Source organism: Pseudorca crassidens, chromosome 5 (genome assembly GCF_039906515.1).
Source record: "Pseudorca crassidens isolate mPseCra1 chromosome 5, mPseCra1.hap1, whole genome shotgun sequence".
NCBI classification, from domain to species: Eukaryota; Metazoa; Chordata; class Mammalia; order Artiodactyla; family Delphinidae; genus Pseudorca; species Pseudorca crassidens.
The window spans coordinates 22,680,372-22,706,378 of NC_090300.1; the positions used below are offsets into that span (position 1 = coordinate 22,680,372).

The following is a 26,007-nucleotide window of genomic DNA, read 5'->3' on the forward strand; positions in this document are numbered from 1 at the left end:
TAAACAAGTGTGTTGGAAGTGGAGTTTTTGGGCACATTCATTTCATAAAATAAAATTTTATATATTGGTCATCAGATTTCACTGAAAACACTACTCTGATTAGATCTCAAGATAAATACTTATGAGGTATTATTGGGTGCCAGCATTACAGTGAAAATATAGATTTATGAACGGTTTTTCCGCTTACTCGATATAATGAGAAGGAAAGAAAAAATAAAGCTAGATTGTTTTAGTTGCCTTTATGTATTGGTCTTTATTTCAGATCTACTTTATTTCAGCTAGGTTGCTGCCACCTAGTGGTGAGAATAATTGCCATGGTGGTGAGCTATAAAACGCAAACTTCAGCATACAGCATGATGAGGTTGAGAAAAGATGAAGAAACTGCTTAACAGCTTCAATCTTTGTAATTTATGAGATATCTCTGACTAGAATGTATAAAAAGATAATCCAAAATTATAGAAAAAGACCAGAAAATTATTAATTGAAAAAATTATATAATCCATCTTAAAATCAGCCTGTAAACGTAAGGAAATACTGATCAGTTTTATCAAAAGATGCACATTCAAAATGATTTTATTTTTTAAACGTCCAAAAAAATGCTTATTATGGCCCAGTGCAGTGCTAGGCACAATGGAAATGTGCAAAAGTATCTGTGGTTAAGGTGGCCATGTATGTGGTTTTGGGTGAAAGGCTGCCAGTGTCTATTGTGTGTGGTGCTTTCTTGGGGAGGAACTGAGTTGTGATATATAGAGTTAAATGCATAAAAAGCACTAATCTCACATGTATGGCTTTTTGAATTTTATTTTTTTAATTTATTTATTTTTTATTTATTTGGCTGTGTCAGGTCTTAGTTGCTCAGGCTGACTCTGTAGTTGTGGCTCACAGGCTCCTTAGTTGTGGCTCGCCAGCTCCGTAGTTGGGCACGTAGGCTCCTTAGTTGTGACACGCAAACTCTTAGTTGCAGCACGCGTGTGAGATCTAGTTCCCGGACCTGGGATCGAGCCTGGGCCACCTGCATTGGGAGCATGGAGTCTTAACCACTGCTCCACCAGGGAAGTCCCTGAATTTTTATATTTGCATACATGCTTGTAACAACCACTCAGATCAATTGCAAAATATTTCTAGCACCCCAAAAAAGTTCCTTCATGCTCCTTGCCAGTCAATGACCCCTCCCGATATAACCATTATTCTGATCTCTATCAATGAGATTAGTTTTGCCCCTTCTTGACTTTCATATAAAGGGCACCATATGTTATGTATCTTTCATGTCTGGCTTTTTTGTGCAACAAATTGTCTATGAGATTCATTCATGTTTTTGCATGTATTGATTCTTCTTATTTCTGTGTAGCATTCCATTTCTATGTAGTATTCCACATCTTTATCCAATCTCCTATTGAGGGGCATTTAAGTTGTAACTAATTTGGGGCTATTTTGAATAACACTCTATGATTATTCTTGTATATAAGTTTGGTGGACATTTGCATTCATTTCACTTGACTCTATAGGAATGGAATTGTTAGGTCATAGGGTTAGCTTTAGTAAACACTTCCACACAGTTTTCCCAAAAGGTTACACTAGTGTGCTGTTTTTGCAGGTATACTTCATAAGTATTGGAGTTATCAAGGGGAAGCAATTTCAAGGTTGAGAAGGGACTTGGTGGGGAAAACATTTCATTCAACAAAGAGGTTAGTGCAGGGAATTCTCTGGCGGTCCAGTGGTTAGGACTCCATGCTTCCACTGTAGCGGGCAAGGGTTTGCTCATAGGAGGAGGGGTGGTCAGTCTGATAGTTCACTTCCTCCTTTGCAAAGTTACTCCTAGCAAATCTTTCCAACTATATTGTTTCTCTTTTCCCAGTGCTTTTCTCTTCCCTCTATTTGTATTCTCTACTGCCTTCCCATATGTTTTCTCCCCTTTCCACTGCATCTATCCCAGGATCTGTCCCACATCCCTCTACTGGTGGGCTGTGGAGGGATGGGGGGACCTGCACGCCTCATGCGCCTGCAGGGCTCTTTCTGACCTGGCTCATTGTCCCCTCAAAGGAGTCATGAAAGCACCCATGTCCACCTGAAGTCATCAGTCAAGCCAGGCAGCTAGGTGGTCTGAGCACTTACCACTAAAGGACCAGTACAGCTCTTGTGCCAAAACGTAAGGAGTGGACATGCGCTATCTTGAAGGCTGGGTCCACCATCATCAAGGTAGTATCATAGCCAGGAGATGGAGAAGGACCTAACTAATCCTTCCTGGTGCTAACCTGGGGGAATTGGGTCAGGGTGGATCCATCGGATGCTGCTGGTTGTGTGGGAAGGGTGACCTCACAAACCAGGACCCCAGACATCTCATCTGGTGTCATGTGAGAGCACTTGCTGGAACTCCACCTTTAGATTCACGAAAATATACCTGTGAGGGTTGACTCAAAGAGAGTATTGCAGCAGTTAGCTCAGATCCAGTGCTGGGTTGGTGCATGTGGCTGGTGTGGAGATGATAGTAACTCAGGCCAGATTGAGTCTCATTCCCCAGAAGATGGTGTCAGCTTTATACAGATCAAAGAATATTTACAAGGTGTGTCTAGAAAACTGTCTTTCTTACTGCTTATTGTCTGATTCCAGTGAGGCTGATGCAACTTGGAAGTCCAGCTTAGTAAAGATTCAGATATGGAGGATTGGTCCAGAAGGTTCAGTGTCCTGAGTGCACTGAGAATAGGTGACAGTCCCCAGTGGTGACTCTGATGGGCTCCCACGCTCCTGATAAAAGTAGAGCTCTCTGTGTTGTTTTGTTTTGTTTCGCTTTGATGAAAAGTACCAAGGATGGGGCAGGGGACCCTTGCCACAAGTTTAAACCACTGTGGTTGATGAGGGTGTTTGCCTCAGCCTTGGAAGGTGAATACAGGGAATAAACCTGCTTGGCCTGGTCATGCCCCCAACCTCACTCTTGATACAGGAGTAACTCCTCCCCAAACTCCTTTTGATAAGCGCTCTATTTGTTGGGGATTGTAGGAGCAAAAGAGAGTCTGAGGGGAGATGAAAACAAATGAGGAGGCAGAGAAGAAGTCTGTTTGGCCTGAAGGCAGTGTTGGTGCAGAGCAGAAAGCTGGGCAATGTAATATTTTCCCTTAAAAAAAGAATTTTAAGGGACTTCCCTGGTGGCGTAGTGGATGAGACTCCACACTCCCAATGCAGGGTGCCCAGGTTTGATCCCTAGTTGGGGATCTAGATCCCACATGCATGCCACAACTAAGAGTTCACATGCCACAACTAAGGAGCCTGTGAGCCACAACTAAGGAGCAGGTGAGCCACAAGTAAGGAGCCCACCTGCCACAACTAAGGAGCCCAGGTGCTGCAACTAAGGAGTCCACCTGCCACAACTAAGACCCCATGCAACCAAATAAATAAATATATTTTTTAAAAGAATTTTAATTAGAAAATACAGTAATATGTGCTTTCTGGGAAGCATCCGAACAACATGGGAATGTATAAAGTAAACATGAAAGTCTCCATCCATCCTCCAGCCCCACTCCTCTCTCCTCTAATGAATCCCATCCATCTCCCCAGAAGGCATCATTATTACTATTTGTAGTCTCCTAGAACTTTTCCATGTTTCTCAATATATGTATGTGAGATATGTATGTGTGCATGCCCTTTTCATCCTAAAAGGGATTTTACTGCATTTATGTTCCCAAATATATATCTCTTAGACATAACCATCAAATCTTTCTATGCTAGGGAGAAGGAACTACCTTGTCCTTTTTAATGGCTGCCTAGTATTCCACTGCATCCATGTATAATAAGTTATTTAACCAGTCCTCTCTTGATTTACATTCAAGTTGTTTCCATTTTTCACCATGATAACAGTGGTGCAATATATCCTTTTATGTGTAATACTTAATCATTTATGGAAGTATTTCTACAGGACACTTTCACTGAAGTGAAATTGCTTATTCAAAGGACATATACACACTAAGTTAACTTCCTGAAAGGTTGTAGCAAATTGTACCCATCTATACAGTATGAGAGGCTACTTTTGAGTGAATTACATATCTACAGCTAGGAGGGGCCAAGGCTCAGAGGGAGTTGTAGTGAAGGAGTGAAGAAGAGGACCTGACAAAGTCTCTAAGGGTCAGCTTCTGTGCTACTGTGTTATAAATCACCCTTCCCTGAGAAGAAACTGCCAGTAGTACCCCTGCCCCCAAGAACAGTTCGGTACAATTCAGTTGCTGGCCCTTGTAGAAAAAGGCCTGCCCTGTACTTTCCAAGTTTACCTTGCAATGGGTATGGGGCAGGTATTTTCTCTCTTTGATTCCTCCGGGATATAAACTACCCTCTCCCTCTCCCTGTCTCTCCCCCAACCCCACCTCTGCATAAGGTACTGGGGTACAGTGGAAGCAGGGGCTAAGGCTCTGCTGACCTCCCTTTACTGGCAAGCTTGCCATTTTGCATAGAGGAGCACGTGAGCCCTAGGAAAGCACAGGCACTGAGCAGGGCACCGTTCTTGTGCATTCCTTAGCACTGGGTTTAGGAGACCAGTTGCATCACATCACCTCCTCAGTTCTGCTTTGATGAGAGAGCCCACAAGAACAGCAAAGGGAGACATGAGCTGGACCTTCAGCTTACACGAGTCACAGAGTTGACTGAAACCTGAGGGTTCAGCTGCCCAGCCTAGCTTGTCCAATGCTGCATGCCCAGGCCTTGCCCTCCAGTTGAGGACCCTGAATCCGTGACCCATTCAGGTGGGCAAGAACCTTGTTTCCTCTATTCACTTTTATATCTTTAGCACAGCGCCCGGCATACAGTAAGGGCTCAATAAATAGGTGTTTAATGGATGCATAGAAGCCAGGGAGAGGTGGATATAGTTATACCATTCTTTCCTCCGTAAGCTGGGACTTCTATGCTGAAAAGAAACACTGAGATTCAGTTAGGTGGTTGGGCTGATGGCCCAGTTAGTGGTTACTAATGGTTATTCATTCAACCAACATTTATTGAGCTGGAGGTATGGTGGTAACTTGCCTAGTTTTAGCACTGAAAGTTCTGTTTCCTGAGAAATCCCTCAGGCCTGGGCAAATCAGGACAGTTGGTCACCCTATACAGTCAAGAGCAAATACAGATACAGTCCTGCTCTTTGTGAGGCAAACCGTTTAGTTGGTGTGATGGGCATTATCACCCAGGCTAACTGGGGAAAGTGCTATGAAGGAGAGGAACTTGGAGAGAGAGGTTCTATGGAAGTCTGACATAGACCTTGACCTCCCTAAGAAAATGTCTGAGCTGAGATCTGAAGGATGGGAAGGAAGAATGCAGTGCTCCAGGTAGAGGAAAGAGCTTGTGCAAAGGCCTTGTGGCTGGAGCTTATGGGGAAGTTATGAAATGGGAAGATATGCTAGAGCAAAGGGAGAGAAGAGAGGTACAAGACAAACATGGAGAGGTAGGCAGGGCTCCATAAGAAGACCTGGGCTATTTTACCCTAAAAACAAGGAGAGAGCATTGAATGGTTTGACCTGATCAGCTTTGGATTTTTTAAGACCACTTTGGCTTCAGTGTAGGAGAACAAGAATGGATTCTGGAAGTCCAGATAGGAGTCCAGGGCAGAGATGGTGGGAGACTGCATTGTAGGAGTCATGGAGAGAAGTAAATGGGTTGGAGACAAATATAAGAAAGAAATTGATAGGATGTGGTGGTAGATTGCATATGATAAGGAATGAGGGGCAGGGTGGATGGAAGGACTCTTGTCTTTGGAGATAATCAAAGCAGGGGTGAGGTTCTGGGCTCACAGAGACTCCCAGCCACTGCTGAAGCAGCACTGTCCATAGTGCTCTTTAGAGAGATATGGGCAGCTATAGGAAATCCCAGGTCTTCCCAGGAGCTTACAGACATATTTGCAGCAGGGCCTAGTGATCACAGAGTCCAAGCGAGAGCCCAGTTGATGGAAGCAAAATGATGCTGTAGCAAGGCAACCCTGTTGATGAGTATGCTTGTTTTCTTTGCATGCCAGACTGATGTAACCATATTTGGCTTTCCTGGGTACGTTCCAGGAACCCAGAAAATGATGACTCAAGGACAAAATGCCTAAGTTAGGCCACTTTCACACATTTTGCCAGTCTGGGCTGGCAAAGAGGCAGAGGCTGTTAGAGAAAAAACTGACCTGGGAGGTGCCGGCCTGTACCCCCTTCTGCCAACTCTGTCTTGTTTTTATTCACGGAGCCGTTACAGTATTATATTAGCCTTCTATTTGTGTATTTGCCTCCCCACTAGAATCTAAGTTCTATGAAGGCAGGGACCTTGTGTGTTTTGTTCACTCTTTGTTTCTTCAGCACATAGAACAGTGCTTGGTATAGTTAAAAAAAAGAGACAATAGGCCCAAAATGGAGTCCCTTGTGCTAAGCCCCACATCAGCACACCAAGACTTAATACCTAAACTAATGGCAATGTCAACCTCTCTCCTAGTCTTAAAATAGTCAGTCTGGAACTTCCTGGTCAGCAGTAGTAAGGTAATCTATCTGATAAAACCCTGCCATCCCCCAAAGAAAGATGAGGTAATGGCTCTTTCCTTGTCCCTGACCCCTTCTACCTATAAAAGTCTCCCATATTATTCAGCTCTTCGGAGTTCCTTTCTGTTTCCCACATGGGATGCTGCCTGACTCACGAATCGTTGAATAAAGCAAGTTATATCTTGAAATTTACTCAGTTGAATTTTGTTTTTTAACAACATATAGTAAGTGCTCAATAAACAGTTTTTGAATAAACACAGAAAAGCCAGAGTTCAAATGCCAGGGAGAGAATCAAGACAAGCACTAAGCTTAGAGAGGAGCTAGATATGCAACAGAAAGGGACAGAGAGGACTTTATATCAATTCGGGTGGGATACGGAGAAAGGCTAAAGGTGTCTGAGTGATTTCCTTATGGCATAGGACGTGAATATATGGACAGCGTTGATGAGTTAACCCCATTTAGAGGGCCCAAGGAGACACAGTCATTGAGGGAAAGCAAGGAGTTAATCCAGAAGATTAAAGATGAATCAGCCAGACTTGGATCTAGTTCAAATGTTTGAAACACTAAGGTACTTTTACGCAAGGTTGCTCCTAATAGATGGAGTGAAAGCCCTTTAAATCTATGAGACTTTCCACACGAAAGGGGTGGTGGTCAGAAAAAGGAGCCAGGTAAAGGTGGCTACATGGTCTAAGACACTGTTTTGTGAAAGGGTAAGAAAGAAATTTAGTTTTCAGGAAAGTAAGTGGATTTGCAAAAGGCATTTGAGGGGATAGGGAGGAAGTGGCTGGAGATGAGACTGGCAAGGTAAATTACACCTACAGTGAGAGGCATTTTGTGGGTCCAAATGGACAGTTTGCTTCTTATATTTTTCCATGGGGAGGAAGTAGGTAGGAAGATCACAGAAGTTCTTTTTTATCAAACAAATCACATAATCAGTTCTTGTTTATTTTTGAAGACAAATCTGGTGGAGATGTGTAGAAGAGTCACTGGAAATAAGTAACACTAAGGGTGTGGAAGGACTACAATAGGGTTAGGAGACTCCGCAATAAGAGAAACAAGAGGCAATAAAGACCTGGACTGGAACAGCAGTAATTAGGGAAGAGGGGAAAGGCCAAATATGACAGATATTTCTGAGGAATAATCTACAAAATGTCATCGCTAATTGGGCTCAGTGGTGGACAGAGGAGGAATGAGTTTTGTTTCTGGCTTTGGAGATGGTGAGAAGAGTAACATCACTGTGTTAGAACAAGGATACTGAAAGGGACAAGTTTAGGAAGAAGATAAAAGACATGTAAATTGGAAGTGTGGGGGACGTCCAATTATCAAATGATTTTATTTGATAATTGGAGATATGCATCTTTTTGGAAAGGTTGTGATTTGGGAGTCATGAATATGGGAGTTGAAGCAGTTAGTAAATAAAGCCTCCCGGTGAGGGTGCAGAGAGAGAGGAGGACAAAGGATAAGACCTCAGAGGACCCCAACATTCAAGGAAATGCAAAACCCCTCTGTAGTAAATCACATTCGCATCCTACAAAGTAGGAGCAATCATATTCACATTTATGTTTTTGTTAGCATACAGCCAGAGAATAACTATCACAAAACATTGTTGCATTGCATTTCAGTTAAAGGCTATCAAAATACCTAATATCTTACCCATGAAAAAATGTATTTGTGGTGGGAAAAAAGGAGAGGGAGAATAGGTCAGTATGTATAGAGATGCCTGGGGGAATAGTTAGAAAAAGGTTTGGGAGTTTCCTGATGGCCTAGTGGTTAGGATTCTGGGCTTTCACTACTGTGGCCAGGGTTCAATCCCTGGTCGGGGAACTAAGATCTCACAAGCTGTGCAGCGCAGCCAAAAAAAAAAAGTTTCAACCCAGAGAATTCTATGACATTGAGTGGCTTTCTATTTCTAGCTGTGTGTGCTAAGCTTCCAGTATTGCCTTGGGGAAATATCATTCCCACTGCTTCACTAGGAACTGGATTTAGAAAGATTCCTCTTTCCTATTTTACTTCCTCATATGACAAGATAAATTAGCCACAGCTACAAAATCAACCTAAAGATTTCCATCATTTTAGCTATAAATGGGGACAAGAATGGACCTCCTTATAAATTATGTTCTGTTTTCTTACAGTGCCTTTAAAGAGAAACGACGGCTTCAGCAGTTAGGAATAGCAAGAGTCCTAGCGAAAAAGAGCATTTCTAACCTGACTACCCAAGGAGGCCTGACAGCGTGTGAAAATCCTCCGGAAATTTTGCTTTGAAAAGTCATGACAATCCCAGTTTGGGTGAAGACCTGGTCAAATAGAACTTCTAGTTCTAATGCTAACATTTCTAATAACAGTTCTAATGTTGGAATTTCTAATAACAGTTCTGACGCTACATGACTATCAACAGGTTATTTAATGTTTAACACCATGTTTCCTTGGACTCCATCACGCAAAGTGAAAATTTAGGGCATTTGTTTTTGCATAAAGAGTCTGAGGAAGAATTCATAAGAAACTAAGAATAGTAGTAGTTGCCAACAGGGTAGGGCAACTGGGAAGGTGGGAAACGAGGACATGAGCAAGAATGTTTACTTTCTCTTATTTTTGCTTTCCTGGGATTTTTAAAAATACCTTTTGTTTCTTAAACCATATGAATGTAGTACATAGTAAAAAATTAACTTAAAAAAATTCTATATAGGGCAAGTCCCTAGGAGAGTTATAAATACCATCTAAGTCTAATACTGGTCTCAGACATCTTTTGAATTTCTGCTAAAACACTGCTTACTATTAATTTTTAAAAATTGAGGTAGAGGGTTTCCCTGGTGGCACAGTGGTTAAGAATCCGCCTGTCAATGCAGGGGTCACGGGTTCGAGCCCTGGTCCGGGAAGATCCCACATGCTGCGGAGCAATTAAGCCCATGCGCCATGGCCGCTGCGCCTGTGCTCTAGAGCCCATGAGCCACAACTACTGAGCCCGTGTGCTGCAACTACTGAAGCCTGTGTGCCTAGAGCCTGTGCTCCCACAACAAGAGAAGCCACCGCAACAAGAAGCCTGCATGCCACAACTACAGAAAGACTATGCACAGAAACAAAGACCCAATGCAGCCAAAACTAAAAATAAATTTAAAAAATAAATAAATTTATAAAAAAAAATTGAGGTAGAGTTTTCATACAGTAAATTGCAAAGATCTTAAATCGACGGCTTTAACTAATATATACATCTGTGTAACTAACAGCAATCAAGATGTGAACACTTCTATTACCCCAGAAAGTTCCTTCAGGCTCCTATCTAAGTCTATCTTCATCCATATAGACACCTGCTATTCTGATTTCTTTTTTTTTAAATAAATTTATTTATTTTATTTATTTATTTTTGGCTGCCTTGGGTCTTCGTTGCTGCGCCCTTTCTCTAGTTGCGGCGAGCAGGGGCTACTCTTCGTTGTGGTGCACGGGCTTCTCATCGCAGTGCCTTCTCTTGTTGTGGAGCACAGGCTCTAGGCGCGTGGTCTTCAGTAGTTGTGGCACGTGAGCTCAGTAGTTGTGGCTCACAGTCTCTAGAGCACAGGCTCAGTACTTGCGGTGCACGGGCTTAGTTGCTCTGCAGCATGTGGGATCTTCCTGGACCAGGGCTCGAACCCATGTCCCCTGTATTGGCAGGCGGATTCATAACCACTGCGCCACCAGGAATTCCTGCTATTCTGATTTCTACCTCCATGCATAACATTTCCCAATTAAAGGAATCATATAGTTGTTTACTTTTATGTCTGGGTTATTTTGCTCAACTTAATCTTTTGAGTCTCATTTACATTGTTGTATGTATTAGTAGTATATTGTTTTCCTTTTTCTCTATGTAGTAATATCCCTTTTTTCATTCCTGATATTTGTATCTTTTGCCCTCTCTATTTTGTTTTTGTCATGAATAGTCAGTCTTGTAATGATTTTGTCAATTTTACTAGTTTTCTACAATGAATCTTTTGTTTATTCTTTATGTTGTATATTTGCTTTCTAATTTGTTAATTTCTTGACAGTTTCTACTTCTCTGATTAAATATTTTATCTGTCATCTAATGTTTTGGACATATTATTCATAGTTATTTTAGAGTACAGGTCTAATAACTCCAATATCTGTACTTCCTCCATACGAGTCTTCCGTAGATCTTTTTTTACTATTGAGTAGTATTCCATTGTGTAGGCACACCATAATTTATTCAAATGTGTGTACCTTTGGGTTGCTTCAGTTTTGTGATATTGTGAATAAAGCTGCTTTAAACATTACTGTAAAGGTCTTTTTCTGGTCATATGCTTTCCTTTCTTTTGGGCAAGCACCTAGGTGTGGAATTGTTAGGTAATAGAGTAAATGTACATTTAACATTATAAGAAACTACCTAACAGTTCTCCAAAGTGGTATTACTGTTTTACACTTCCACTAACAATATACAAGTATTCTGGCTGCTTCACAGATCCACCAAAATTTGGTGTTATTAGTACTTTTGATTTTTAGTTATTCTAGTGGGTTTGAAATGACATTTCGTGGTTTTAATTTGCATTTCCTTAATAACTAATAATACTGAATGTTTTTTGTGTGCTTATTGGCCATTTGTACATTTTCTTTTGTGAAGTGTCAACTCAAGTTTTTTGTCCGTTTAAAAAATTGTGGTGCTTTCCTGGTGGTACAGTGGCTAAGAATCTGCCTGCCAATGCAGGGGACACCGGTTCGAGCCCTGGTCCAGGAAGATCCCACAGGCCGCGGAGCAACTAAGCCCGCGTGCCACAACTACTGAAGCCCATGCGCCTAGAGCCCGTGCTCTGCAACAAGAGAAGCCACCGCAATGAGAAGCCCGTGCAACAAAACCAAGAGTGGCCCCCGCTCACCCCAACTAGAGAAAGCCGTGCGCAGCAAGGAAGACCCAACGCAGCCAAAAATAAATAAATAAATTTTTAAAAATTGTGTTGTTTATCTTTTAATTATTGGTTTATCAGAGATTCCAATATACTCATGATACAAGTTGGTTTATTTTTGGCTGCACTTGGGCTCAGTAGTTGGATTCTAGAGTGCAGGCTTCAGTAGTTGTGGTGCACGGGCTTAGTTGCTCCGCAGCATGTGGGATCTTCCTGGACCAGGGATCAAACCAGTGTCCCCTGTATTGGCAGGCAGATTCTTAACCACTGCACCACTGGGGAAGTCCCGCAAGTTCTTTGTCAGATACATGTATTGCAAATATATTTTCCCAATCTGTGGCTCTTTTTCATTTTATTAATGGTGTCTTTTGATAATGAAAGTTTTTAACTCTAATGAAGTACAATTTATCATTTTTTTCTTTTATGGTTCATGCTTTCTGCTTCCTCTCTAAGAAATCTCTGCCTACCCCAAATTCATGAAGATATTCTTGTTTTCTTCTAGAAGTTTCACAGTTTTAGCTCTTATGTTAGGTCTATAATCCATCCTTAATTATTTTTGTGTGTGTGATGTGAGGTGCGAGTCAATTCTTTTCCATAAGTTTATCAAATTGTTCTAGTGCAAGTTGTTGAAAGTTCTTTCCCCTCATTGAATACCTTGGTACTTTTGTCAAAAATCAATTTACAATATATGTATGGATCTATTTCCAGACTCTCTATTCCATTCCATTGGCCTATTTATTTTTCCTTATATTAAAACCACACTGTCTTAATTACTATAGCTTTACTGTGGGCCTTGAAATCAGGTAGTATGAATAACTTTGTCCTTTTTCCTACTTTGTTTTGGCTATTCTCAGTCCTTTGAACTTCCAAGTAGATTTTGAAAATAAACCTGTCGGTCTCTATAAAAAAGCCTGTTGGGATTCTGATTGGTCACAACTGACATCTTAATAATAGTGAATATTACAGCCCATGATATATTTCTCTATCCATAGTATATGTCCCCATTTAAGTCTTCCATGATTTCTCTCATCAATGATTTTTAGTTTTTAGTGTAGAGGTCTTACAAATCACTTATTGTTTTCTTAAATATTGCATATTTTTGATGCTATTTGCTAGGAAGATTTTTAAGATAGATTCTGTTACAATAGTCAGAAGCACCTAAAATCTAAATCTCATTTAAAAAAATAACTTTAGGTCTGTAGTTTGATATTATGGGGTTGGGGCACATAGAAGGTTAATACAAAAGAAAATACAAAGATGATACCAAAGAGATGTTGTAAGGCAGCATGTACATAGGTATTAGTTCATAGTAGAGACAGCAAGAGGGGACAGTGAGTGGAACAGGGCACAGCAAAGGTTCTGGGGTACTGGTAACATTCTATTCCTTTTTTTTTTTTTTTTTTTTTTTTTGCGGTACGCGGGCCTGTCACTGTTGTGGCCTCTCCCGTTGCGGAGCACAGGCTCCGGACACGCAGGCTCAGCGGCCATGGCTCTCGGGCCCAGCCGCTCCGCGGCATGTGGGATCTTCCCTGACCCGGGCACGAACCCGTGTCCCCTGCATCGGCAGGCGGACTCTCAGCCACTGCGCCACCAGGGAAACCCACATTCTATTTCTTGATCTGGGTTAACAGATGTGTTCAATTTGAGAAAATTCAACAAGAAGTACTTTTTAAGAATCTGTATCCTTTTCTGTATGCATTTTATCATCCAGTTGAAAAAGTTAACTAAAATAATGAAAAAAAATTCAGAAGCTAATTCATGCATTTGACGGCAGCCTCAGACTCATGAGAGGGCAATTCATGTGAGTGATGTGTGTCACCATGCTTCCTTCCCCTTTACAGCGTGCTGAATTGAACTGAGATTCCTTTCAAGAGAGGATACTATTTTATGTATCATTGAAAACACAACCAAGGAGGTGCCTGGTGCAAAGATGCTGGGGCAGGAGTTTCTATGAAGAAGAAAGAAATATGGGGAAATATGAGAGGAAAAAAAGGAGGTGGAGGATGATAAGGAGAAAATGTGAGAGGACAATTGATATGAAGCCTTGTTCCTTGCCAGAATCAACTGAAAAATTACAGAGTATTTATCCTTTCTTCACTTTAGCCCTAGTAAGATAGCATGAAGTGACATTAAGAGCTCATTTTCTTATAATATTATACAGTTGTAAAGCATTATTATTAGCATAGACAGGATACCATGGGACATTTATTCTAAACCTGAATCTTATTTAAATCAAAGTTAAGTGTCACCTTCTCTTTGCTCCAGGTCATTTTGTTCCTTCCTCGGGTACTACCACTCATCACACTGTATTCAGATTACTTGACTGTCTCCTTTACTTTACTATCATCTCCTAGAAGGCAAGGACAGTGTTTTACTCATCTCTAAGTTGCCAAGGCATAGCATATGCTTGAGCTTTGAGTCATTGCTCTATAAATATTTGTTATATTAAATGAATGGATTTTAGCATGATCATGCTCATGGAATTCCCAATGACCTGTGTACACAAAATCTGCTCCTATAAAATATAAATGTTTCAGTTAACAAATCATTTGTTAATGCTAATTTATTGTTTAAGTTGATCATCAAAATCAATTTCTTAATATGAATTTATTAATTCATCTGAGCATGATAGCAGCCCTGCATGACACAGAAGGACAGTCATCATTAAAATACCCATTTTACAAATGAAGAGGTTACATTTATAACATATATGAATAACTTGTTGGAGGCCCTACAGGTAGTGAGAGTCAGAGCCAGATCTGGAACCTAGACTTTTGACTTTTCACTCAGGTAATTACCTCTAAACAACTACATAACATTTGGTAACAGAAAGTCACTCTGTACCTCATCGTAGGAAGTTTTAACTCCCAGGCTGGTTCCCCCAGCTATAACTTGACTTTTTGACCACCTTCCTTGACCACCCCATTCTGTTAATCCTTATTTCCTACCTTCAACCCTGCCCCGCCCCCACCTTCACTCCCACTTCAGTCCCTGAGATCACAGGGAAGAAATGCTATTTTATATTGGCATAATATTACACCTATTTGTAAATTCATTTCGGCATTCCTTATTCCCTATATATAATGGACATTTTCTCAATAATGTATGTATAAAACCTTCTTCAGAAAATGCCATTTTTGCTGATCTGCAACATAGTCTAAGTAAGAATTGGGCTCTCTCTGCAAATGCTGCTTCAAGACCTAACTAACAAGTTTAAAAACCTGCCTTTCTGTGCCCCAGTATGGGAAACAATTTCAGTTTCAGTCAGATGCAAGGGATGAGGTAGACACAGAGAGCACAGCTGAAAAACTCTTCCAGTTTTCGCTTCTGCCCAGGAGACATGGAGTATAGAGAGCTTGACGTATAGACAGACAGCTTTCTATCTATATCCCTAGATATAACAACTGTAGATGTGAAGTCTCTCTCCGTCTCTCTCTCTCTTTTCCCCCATGCTTTCCCCCACCAAGACAGTGAGATTTGAAGACTATCAATTAGCCATTCTGTAGTCTCTTATATTTGCACCACAACAGGTGAGAAGAGTGAGTTGGTAAAGGAACCAAATTCTCACACTGCCCCCAACACATAAAAATAAAGACAAGCGTAGTCGTCGTCTTCCTCGTCCTCATTGTCTTTATCCTAATTTATAATCACTCACAGAACTTGTTACCAACCTTCAGCTTTCAGCCTCCTGTGCAGAATGATGGGTTTTGGAGCAGGTGATCAAGGGCTCTGACCTTCTCCTTCCAGCTCTGTCACTGGCTTATGACATAGTCTTTGGAGCTTGGATTCTTCATCTGTACAAACGATGGCCCGCACCGTACAAATGATGTCATGGCTATTGAGCATATTAAATAAGATAAATCAAGTAAGATAACATATACAACAGCTCTGTACAAACTAATACCTCTATAAAAGTTACTTTCAACTGCTTGACCTGTCTCTCAGTTTCATTGTCTCTAATGGGAACAATAATGGTACCTACCTCATAAGGTTCTTGTGAACTCTAAATAAGTTCACTGTATGAACAGTTCCTGACATAGTGCTTAATAAATGTTAGCTATTGATATTATTAATGTAAGCTCCACGGGGGGGGGGGGCGTGTCGAATTTTAAACTTCTTTTCATCTTCCTCAGAGCATAGCATTCTACACCCGGCAGGCTACAACTGACTGGCGAACGGAAGAATCTTCTCATCCCAGTCTGCGCCGCGGAAGGCATTTGAGTGTAGGACGGCGGTAAGTCGGACCCGAAAGCTCGAGACGCTGAGACGCCGGAGTCTTTTTACGCTTGGACTCAGAGCCCGGAAGTGGCGAGGGCGGGGTTAGCGCTGCGGGGTGAAATCGGCTAGCCAGAGAAGATGCTGCTGGACCTGTCGGAGGAGCACAAGGAGCACCTGGCCTTCCTGCCGCAAGTGGACAGCGCGGGTCAGGGGGCCCGGCGGCGGAGGGTGGTGCTCTGCGGTCTGGGAGGGGATCGGTGGGAGCGCCCGGTGCTAAGGGTCTCCTGGCTTCCGTTGCAGTGGTCGCTGAGTTTGGGCGAATTGCGGTGGAGTTCCTGAGGCGTGGCTCTAACCCCAAGATCTACGAAGGCGCTGCGAGTAAGCAGGGGGGAGGCACAGCGCTGAAAACTGCGCGAAGTGCGTTCTCTGTCCCCCTGGAGGGGAAGGGGTTATTGGGACTCTAAAGGTCTTATTCCCATTGTGGCAGAATAAAAGCAGAAGGGCTCTTCAGTCAGGGTGCAAATCCTGCCCGTCCCCTAAGTATTGTGAGTTTTTAAAAGCCTGTATTAAGTCGATTTCCTGACGTGTTAATGGACATAATACCATCTGCCAGAATACTGTGATGCTTACCTGCATCCAAGTGTGTGGAATAGCTGGGTGAACCATAAATATACAAGTGTTTGGTTATTATTAGTTGTTCAGACATCTACTTTTGCTGAAGGATTTTTACCCCGATGGAGGAGGGACGGTATCTATTATTGTCCCTTCTGCCAGGCGTGAAGTAGCGGCGCACTCAAGAGAAGGACTGTGCGCCTGGTATTGTCTCCACGGGTCTGTTTTTGTAAAGGTTACATGGTGGGAAATACTGAAGGCATTTGGCTGGGAGTGGAGAATGAACCGGAGGCTATTACCAAGTAATTATTTTTTATAATAATTGCAGTGTTTGAAAACATGGAATAATAGATAACATTTACCCTTTAGAGTTTGAATAAAAGAATAAATACCACATAATTTATTTGCTCATTTTTCCTCTTTTTTCAGGAAAACTCAGCGTGAGTAGTGACACTGTCCAACATGGTGTGGAAGGATTAATACACCTCCTCACTGAAAGTTCAAAGCTCATGGTAAGGGCTTTTGTGGACTGTTTTGTATTAGCAGGACCTTAAGGAGGTTCAGTATACTCTACATCAGTCCTGGCAGGATCTGCTCATTTCAGTAATGTTGTTACTGGTTTATAATGGATTTAGTGAAGCCATGCCTAAGCAATCTGACTATAATGTGATCCGCTGGCATGAACACCTCTTGTCAGTATAAATTAGAATTGCCTCTAATTCTGCATGTTTTTAAACCATATACTATAGTATGTATCCCAAGAGGAGGGAGAATGAAATGATATAATTTTTTGCATATTAGCAGTATATAGCTTATTGGAGAATTGAGAACATTTTTCCATTTTTTTTTAAGTGTTAGTTTCCCCTTCCTTAATACTAGCTGAGGGATCTTGTACCAGTATTTGTTTCTTCATGCTCATAATAGAGAAAAATATTTGAAAAATTACAAGTGGCTGCATGGGGCTTAATTTACATATTATCCATTCTACTCTGTCTCAGATTTACCTTTCTGTAAGAATCACGCGTGACCCTTGTTAAGCAGATTCCCGGTTCCTACCTCAAACCTATTGAATCAGGCTTTCCAGAGGAGCAACTTGAGAATTAATCTTTTCCCAAGGTGCTTCAAGTGATTCTTAAGATCAGGCGAATTTGGGAAACTACAGTAGGGGCTCAACATTTTGATAGTGAATCCTAATGCTGGAAGTGATAAAAGATGCAGTGTGGCTTACTTGAGTTGTTTTCACCCTAACAGTTAGATTATTTGAGTGGTTATGAGCAACTACATAAAAAATTTATTTCATAGATCCCTTTTGTCAGACTTTCTAAAATATTACACTTACAGGTGGTCCACAGCAAATGCCCTGTCCCATAAATCCATGTTCCATTAATTGATATGGGGAACTCATTTTTGCTGCCCTAAGCAATCCTTTCTGGCCCTATCCAGAGCTTTCCTGGCTGCTCTCCCCCTGAGAATAGATCTCTAGCTTCTTGCTCTTCTGTGTAGTCAAACTGAATCTTCTGACAGACCACCTGGTGTGATTGGTCAGCTAACCCAACCTGCCTGGCCCCAAGGACTATAATCTCCTCCACAAAGGCAATGAGCCTGTTTGTTTTGTTAAGCTCTGTCTTCGTAGCACAAGACCTATCCCACAGTAGGATCTCAGAAAATATTTGTTGAAGGGATAAAATACACAAGCCTATGCTATTATAAACAGAAACAAGTCTAATGACATTAACAAACCTGAAAAAGAAAGGGTGGCATGCAGAAATTGGAAAAGAGCAAGGAAAGTAGAGTTAAAGTGACTGAGGTGAATACAACGAAAGGAAGAGGAGCAAAGAGAAAGACTGTGCTTTCTCTACCTTTTCTCTACCTTTCTATCCCCTCCTCACTTCAATCATCCAATAAGGGAGTAAAAGTAAGGCTGCTGTTGGCAGCTTCCTTATATCCTATTGAGGGTCAGTGCCAGTATTAGGATTGGTCCCCAGTAATGCTGAACCATTGGACAGCAAAACTGTGTCTCCATGCCCTTCTCTCCCAGCTCCCTTTCCTGGTCAAATATATGATTTCTTTGTGTCCAGTCAGCATCTGAGTATCCCACTAGGACTTACCCAAACCAGGAGCCCTCATTCTCTCACTAAGCCTTTTTTTAAAAAAAAGCCTTTTGACACCATTCCACCTATTTCTCCCATCCCACCTCCTACTACCTGCCTCTGGCAACCACCAATCTGTTCTCAGTATCTATGACCTTGGTGGGTTTTTTGGTTTTGTTTTTTAAGATTTGACATGTAAGAGAGCTCATACAGTATTCCTTTGTCTGACTTAATTCACTTAGCATAATGCCCTTGAGTTCCATCCATGTTGTTGCAAACGGCAAGATTTTATTCTTTCATTTTTTCTTATGGTGGATAATATTCCATTGTGTATATATGCTACAATTTCTTTATCCATTCTTCCATTGATGGACAATGAGTTTGTTTCCTTATCTTAGCTATTGTAAATAGTGATGCAGTGAACATGGTGGCACATGTATCTGTTCAAGTTAGTGTTTTTGTTTTCTTGGATAAATACCCAGAAGTAGAATTGCTGGATCATGTGGCAGTTCGATTTTTAATTTTTTGAGGACCCTCCATACTGTTCTCCATGGTGGCTGCACCAATTTACATTCCCACCAGCAGTGCACGAGGGTTCCCTTTTCTCCACATCCTCGCCAACACTTACCTCTTGTCTTTCTGATAAGAGCCATTCCAACAGGTGTGAGGTGACATCTCATTGTGATTTTGACTTGCATTTCCCTGATGATTAATGATGTTGAGCATCTTTTCATGTACCTGTTGGCCATCTGTATGTGTTCTTTGGAAAATGTGTATTCAGATCTTCTGCCCATTTTTTAATCAAATTGTTTGGTTTTTTGGCTATTGAATTATATGAGTTCTTCATATTTTTTGGATATGAACCCTTTATCAGATATATAATTTGCAAATATTTTCTCTTATTCAGTAGGTTGCCTTTTTATTTTGTTGATGCTTTCCTTTGCCCTGCAGAAGCTTTTTATTTTTTAAATTTTTTATTATAAATTTATTTATTTATTTTTGGCTGCGTTGGGCCTTCATTGCTGCGTGCGGGCTTTCTCTAGTTGTGGTGAGTGGGGGCTACTCTTCATTGCGGTGTGCGGGCTTCTCATTGCAGTGGCTTCTCTTGTTGCGGAGCACGGGCTCTAGGCACGCAGGCTTCAGTAGTTGTGGCTTGTGGGCTCTAGAGGGCAGGCTCAGTAGTTGTGGCGCACGGGCTTGGTTGCTCTGCAGCATGTGGGGTCTTCCCGGACCAGGGATCGAACCTGTGTCCCCTGCATTGGCAGGCAGATTCTTATTCACTGTGCCACCAGGGAAGCCCCCAGAAGCTTTTTAATTTGAAATAGTCCCACTAGTTTATTTTTGTTTTTGTTGCTTATTTTTATGTATCAGAAACTCGGAATTTGGAATAGTGGGCAAGGGTTGCCTTTTACTAAGGAGTGTTATTTCTTTTATTAGACAGAAAGAATTAAGGGATTTCATATTCTTTTGCATGTATCCAGTATTTCAGCATTTCCTAGACAAAAATAAATTTTGATGTTCTGTTAAACTCGATTCACTTTTAGATTTCCGAACTGGATTTCCAAGACTCGGTTTTTGTTCTTGGATTCTCTGAGGAACTGAACAAATTGTTGCTTCAGCTTTATCTGGACAACAGAAAAGAGATCAGAACTATCTTGAGTGAACTGGCACCAGACCTTCCCAGTTACCACAGCCTTGAGTGGCGACTAGATGTACAGGTATGACTATTTTTTTTTAAACCTGACATAGAATATAAGATTTATTTTAGGTTTATGTCCTGAGGCTTCTTGTGTTCTTTACCATCTTAACCAAACTCTGGTTTGAAACTTTAGTTTTTTAATGTTCATTTTTAGACCATTTCCCAAATAGTTCATTTTCTTATATTTTTAATGTGTTCACATTGGCTTAATTTGTGAAGTTTATAAGAAATAGGTTATTTGCAAAAGCAGATGGCTATCCATATTTTTAAAGTGGTGCTTAGCTTTTTAAGACCTTTCTGTCTAAATAAAACACATATGTAAAAAAGTACACAGGTCAATATACAGCCCAATGGATTATGTGGTGAAAACACTCATGAAACCAACACTTACCCATGACCAGCACCTCAGAAGCATCCTCCTTGCCTCCTACCAATTACTTCCCCTATCCTTCTTTTCAAAGGTAACTAGCGTCCGGACTTCTGATGCACAGATTACTTTTTCCTGCTCTTTAACTTTCTATACATGGAATGATTCAATAAATATTCTTCTGTGTCTGCCGCCTTTTTGTGAGATTGAGTTGTTTTTAAAGCCACATAAATAACCAAAAGGGATATTTCAGACTATCACGTGAAGCCCTTTCTCAAGCAGTGACAGATAAGTTAGTTAATAGATGTTTGCTGAATGCCATCCACTCACTAATCAGCTGTAATCAGAGCTGTTCTGAATGCTTTGGGACACAAAAGAAGTGTAAGACACTTTCTCAGCTGGAAAAGATGTTATCTGGTTAGGGATATTAGTGTTCTCAAAATAACTAGTAATTAAAGATAGTTGTGAAATAAGGTTCTGGAGGGGAAAAAAAGAATAGAATTGTATAAATGAAGGTACAGCTGAGTATTTCAAAAAAGCTATATAGCTCAGGTAGTTCAGTGTACACTGGCATGATCCAGAAAAGCTTCAAGAAAAGGAGGTGAAATTTCAGAAAAATGAATGGATAGAGAAAACCAGCGTAATATTCTTGACAGAGGAGACAGCATAAGTTGTAAAGGCCCACGTGGATATGGGAATGAACAAATGAATATGTGGGATAGCTCCCTAGTTCCCAAACCTGATTGCACACTGGAATAACCCAGGGAACTTTAAAAATTCTGATGTCTGCGTTCTACCCTAGAGGTTCTGATTTATTGGTGTGGAGTTTGGCCTGGGTATCAGGATTTTTTAAAGCTCCCCTGTCACCCAGGTAATTCTAATGTGCAATAAAGTTTGTAAACTGCTGTAATAGTGGATTCTTCCTCATTTGAATGGCCCAGATAGGTTATAGAAATTCCATTAGAGTTTAGCAGTTATATCCCAGTGTGTTGAGTGCTTGAATATATATTAACACAGGAGAAAGTATAAATAGATTATAGGCTCCTTGACGGTAAGTGCTGTATCTTGTTCACTACTGTGTCTCCGACACAATGACTGACACATAATAGGCATTCAGTACTGAATATAAATACGGAGAGGTGGTCAGCAGCTTCTTAACCGTGTTATTTATTAAATATTTCTTGTACACCTATCATGTGCCAAGTGGTGTGGCTACAGCAAAGAACTTGACACAGTTTATGCTCTTGGAGACCTTAGAAGCAGCAGCTCCTGTGGGGCTCACGGGGAGGAAGAGATCACTGTGGTTATGCCTTTATGTTTATGTCCTCTCATAATAACCAGGTGGAGGAGATTTGGGGATGGTCATGTTCATAAACTTCAGCACTAGTTTATCTTGTATCCCTCTCTTATGTGGAGATAGCTTCTGACTTTTGGGTTCCAGTAGCCCTTAGAGGTTCTTTTTTCAGCTTTATTGATTTGCTTTGAGTTTTTCCATTATTAAGACATTTTTAGAAGTTAGAAACTTAGGCAATTGAAATTTCTAAAATTAGACTCAAGAGAGTTCATTTGCCCTGTAAAATGAGTTTGAATTGCTGTGTTACTGCAAGGACTAATACAGTTTAATGTTGAGGGTATATTGAATGAATATTGCCATGTGGTGAGGTGTATTTAAGGGCTGAAAAAGCTACTCAGAGAACTAATGGATTTACTGAGCTCAAGGAAGGAAGGAAGAGAAGTCTTGTCAGATGAAGACCAGATAAATTGCTAGGAAACTAGTAACAGGATATAGAACCTTTCATTTTTGAGTAGCTGACTCATCTCATGGAGACTGGTAGCAAATGGATAGTTACCAGCTAATTATTGTGCAGTTGCTGATGGGAAATAAATGAATCATCATAGGTTAGTTTCTAATAGAAGCATTTCCCATACTTCATAAGTTGCCAGCGCTTGTTAAATAGCATCAGTGAATTGAATGCATCTGAGACCAGTGCAGGAGCATGTTACCTTTAGGGCTGATCCTTTTAAAGTTGCTGCTGTTATTTTTACAGGGAGAAGGACAGAATTTCATCCCCATTAAAAAAATCAGTCCATATCAAGAACTTTGTGGAAAGAAAAACTTTGTGGGCTACTGTTCTTTATCCTGTAGTACTGTCATTCAGTACCTTTGAATCACCTCCCCAAATTACAACCCCCTCCGAGCCCCGTAAGGGTAACTATTATCCTGAATTTGCTGTTAATCTTTTCTTTATAGTTTTTTTAATATATATATTTTCACTAGACTGTATAGTTTTTAGATTTTCATGTATTCTTCTGCAACTTGCTTTTTTTTTTTTTTTGGTCTTTTTTTATTGTTGGCTGTGTTGGGGTCTTCGTTGCTGCACACGGGCTTTCTCTAGTTGCGGCGAGTGGGGTCTACTCTTCCTTGCGGTGCTCAGGCGGCTTCTCTTGTTGTGGAGCATGGGCTCCAGGCACGCGGGCTTCAGTAGTTGCGGCATGCGGGCTCACCAGATGTGGCTTATGGGCTTAGTTGCTCCGCGGCATGTGGGATCTTCCCGGACCAGGGCTTGAATCCGTGTCCCCTGCATTGGCAGGTGGATTCTTAACCACTGTGCCACCAGGGAAGCCCTGCAACTTGCTTTTTTGATTGAACGTTTTCTTTTTAGATTTATTCATGACAATTCATGTTGCTGTAGTTCACTTCTTTTGCTGTCATTTAGTAAGCATTTCACTGTATGAATATTCTCAATTTATCCATTCTGTTGTTAAAGAATATTTGAGATTTGTCTAGTTTTGGACTCTTGGAAGCAAATACTATTATGAATATGTGTATATGTGTAAGAGTTTAAGGTAAATACCTAGGAGTGGAATTGCTGGTCATGTATACGTTTTCCAAAGTGATTCTGTCATCACTCTCACCAGCAGTGGATGAGAGTTTTCATTACCATCACCTTACAGTGCTCTGTATGGACAGGTTTCTAATTCTTGCAAGTCAGATAAACAGTATCTTACGATTTTATTGGCCATTTTACTGATTTGTAATAAAGTTGAACATATTTCCTATGTTTATCTATTTGTGTTACTTCTGCAGAGTGCATAGATAGGTCTCTGTACAATTTTTTCTTGGTTTTGTGGGGTTTGTATTAAATCAGAGCAGTTCTTCGTACATTCTTTTTTTTTTTTGCAGTACGTGGGCCTCTCACTGTTGTGGCCTCTCCCGTTGCAGAGCACAGGCTCTGGACGCGCAGGCCCAGTGGCCATGGCCCACGGGCCCAGCCGCTCCGCAGCATGTGGGATCCTCCCGGACCGGGGCACAAACCCGTGTCCCCTGCATTGGCAGGCGGACTCTCAACCACTGCGCCACCAGGAAAGCCCCTTCATACATTCTTGATACTAAGTTTTTTTTTTGTTTTTTTGTTTTTTTGGTTGTATGTGTTACAAAATATCTTTTCTCAGTTTGTGGCTTGTTTTTCCACCATTTTTAGGTATCCTTCGAAGAAATTTTAATGATTGTTCAATGTATCAGTTTTTTTCTTTATGGTTTTTTTTTTTATATCATGTTTAAGAAACCCTTCCATGCTGACTGTACATCCTGATTGACTATACATTCTGGTTTCTTTTTTTCTTTTTCTTTTTTCCCAAAGGTTTTTTTTTTTTTAATATAAACTTATTTTATTTATTTATCTTTGGCTGCCTTGGGTCTTTGTTGCTGCGCACGGGCTTTCTCTAGTTGTGGCGAGCGGGGGCTACTCTTCATTGCGGTGCACGGGCTTCTCAATGTGGTGGCTTCTCTTGTTGCAGAGCATGGGCTCTAGGCGCACAGGCTTCAGTAGTTGTGGTGCACGGGCTTAGTTGCTCCACGGCATGTGGGATCTTCCTGGACCAGGGCTCGAACCCATGTTCCCTGTATCAGCAGGCGGATTCTTAACCACTGCGCCACCAGGGAAGTCCCTCTTTCCAAAGGTTTTAAAGTTTACTCTTCTTTTTGAAGTCTGTGATTCATCTGAAATTAGATTTTTATGTATGGTATAATGTAATTATTATATGTTTAGCATGATTATTAAATAGTCCTTATGCTCTTATTCCATTTGAAATCAAGCTTGCAAGCAGAAGCCTCAGGCAACAGATGAAACCATCAGTGACTCTAAAGCTGCACCTTAATCAGAACGGAGATCACAACACCCAAGTTCTGCAGACAGACCCAGCCACCCTGCTTCATTTGGTTCAGCAATTGGAACAAGCCTTGGAAGAAATGAAAACAAACCACTGTAGGAGAGTTGTGCGCAATATCAAGTAGTCCCAACTTGTTTCCTTCCCTTAGAATCACTTGTGAATTGATGATATGCAGCAGTTACTTTTCAAAATAAATTTTTTAATTGATAGTGATAAATACATAGAGATTTCATAACATTTCTTTTCCTGTGTGAAGATACTGAGGTCATGATCAAAGGCTAAGTAAATTTCCTTTCCTGGTGCTAAATGTGGTCAGCTTCTTGACAATTAAGATGTATTTTGGGGCTTCCCTGGTGGCGCAGTGGTTGGGAGTCCGCCTGCTGACGCAGGGGACATGGGTTCATGCCCCGGTCCGGGAAGATCCCACATGCCGCGGAGCGGCTGGGCCCGTGAGCCATGGCCGCTGAGCCAGCGAGTCCGGAGCCTGTGCTCCGCGGCGGAAGGGGCCACGGCCACGACAGTGAGAGGCCCGCGTACCGCAAAAAAAAAAAAGATGTATTTTGTATTTTAAATGTGTAAATAGGATTGAATCAACTGGAAGTGAATCTATACTGTTCAAATCCTCTGTATATATAAATGACTGTACTTTTTTTGATACTTTTCTGACTACTTAACTTTATTATTTTCCTCCTTATTGGCCTAAATTTGACAGAAAAGTTCACAATGTAATGCTATTACTATTCAGAATATTCCTAGACAGTTTAATATTTGTGACCTTTAAAAGCACCCCATGATGTTAACAGCCACAGAATAGGTGGAAGTGAATATAAATTTTTTTAATGCTATATTTAGGCAGTTCTTGCATTTTTCTTTGCCTGTGAATATAGTAAGTATTTACCATGTTGCTTAAGTTTAAGTTGCCATGGATAATAAGCTTAAATAGTACTCAAATTTGTGTGAATATATTGCATTTTATTAAGGACTGCTTTTTTTCCCTATTATCCAAAGCATCTAAGAGATACACCGTCATTTACATTTATAAACAATGGATGCAGACATAATGTAATCAATTCTTAATTATCTGGATGTAAATTATAGTCACTTTTTATAATTCTGTTCGAATAAAGTATATAGAGGGCAAAGAGAGGCCATGTTTACTACATTCCAAGCAAATATCCCTTCTTCCTTACAAACTTGATTTTTGTTTTGTTTTGCTTTTTAGTGGGTAACTGTAAGCTGTGAGCCTGAAAAATTCAGATGCTGATGTGTCAGGTCAGCCTCATAGAGTACAGGGACACAGGGAAACTTAAGGAGACACAAGGAGGCTTAAGGAGTAACAGACTTAAGGAGAAAGTCGTATGGAAGGGTAGAAACTGGGGTTCAGTCTTAAATATCTAGCCAAGACCTTATTCTGAGAATCTCATCCCATGCAGCAACTCAGGAAGGTCTTTAGAAATGTCAGACTCTAAACTGTACTCTAAGCTCTATCAAT

At 40.9% G+C, this 26,007-nt stretch overlaps 2 protein-coding genes across 3 annotated transcripts in view; both read left to right on the forward strand.

Annotated features, from left to right (window-relative positions):
* Positions 1-10,530, forward strand: part of ANKUB1 (ankyrin repeat and ubiquitin domain containing 1) — a 42,809-nt gene extending 32,279 nt beyond the window's left edge. Inside the window, 1 exon segment of the mRNA XM_067737200.1 lies at positions 8,609-10,530. Within this exon segment, the coding sequence (XP_067593301.1) occupies positions 8,609-8,738 (130 nt within the window). The 3' untranslated portion in view covers positions 8,739-10,530.
* Positions 10,531-15,621: 5,091 nt separating this feature from the next.
* Positions 15,622-26,007, forward strand: part of WWTR1 (WW domain containing transcription regulator 1) — a 203,971-nt gene continuing 193,585 nt past the window's right edge. The window contains exons 1-5 of one of the 2 annotated variants that reach the window (XM_067737526.1): positions 15,622-15,782; positions 15,878-15,955; positions 16,619-16,701; positions 19,824-19,997; positions 24,442-25,657. In XM_067737526.1, coding sequence (XP_067593627.1) covers positions 15,716-15,782; positions 15,878-15,955; positions 16,619-16,701; positions 19,824-19,997; positions 24,442-24,639 — 600 coding nt within the window. In that variant the 5' untranslated portion in view covers positions 15,622-15,715 and the 3' untranslated portion in view covers positions 24,640-25,657. Of the gene's footprint in view, positions 15,783-15,877; positions 15,956-16,618; positions 16,702-19,823; positions 19,998-24,441; positions 25,658-26,007 lie in introns of those variants that run through there. The other variant, XM_067737523.1, reaches the window with a different exon arrangement.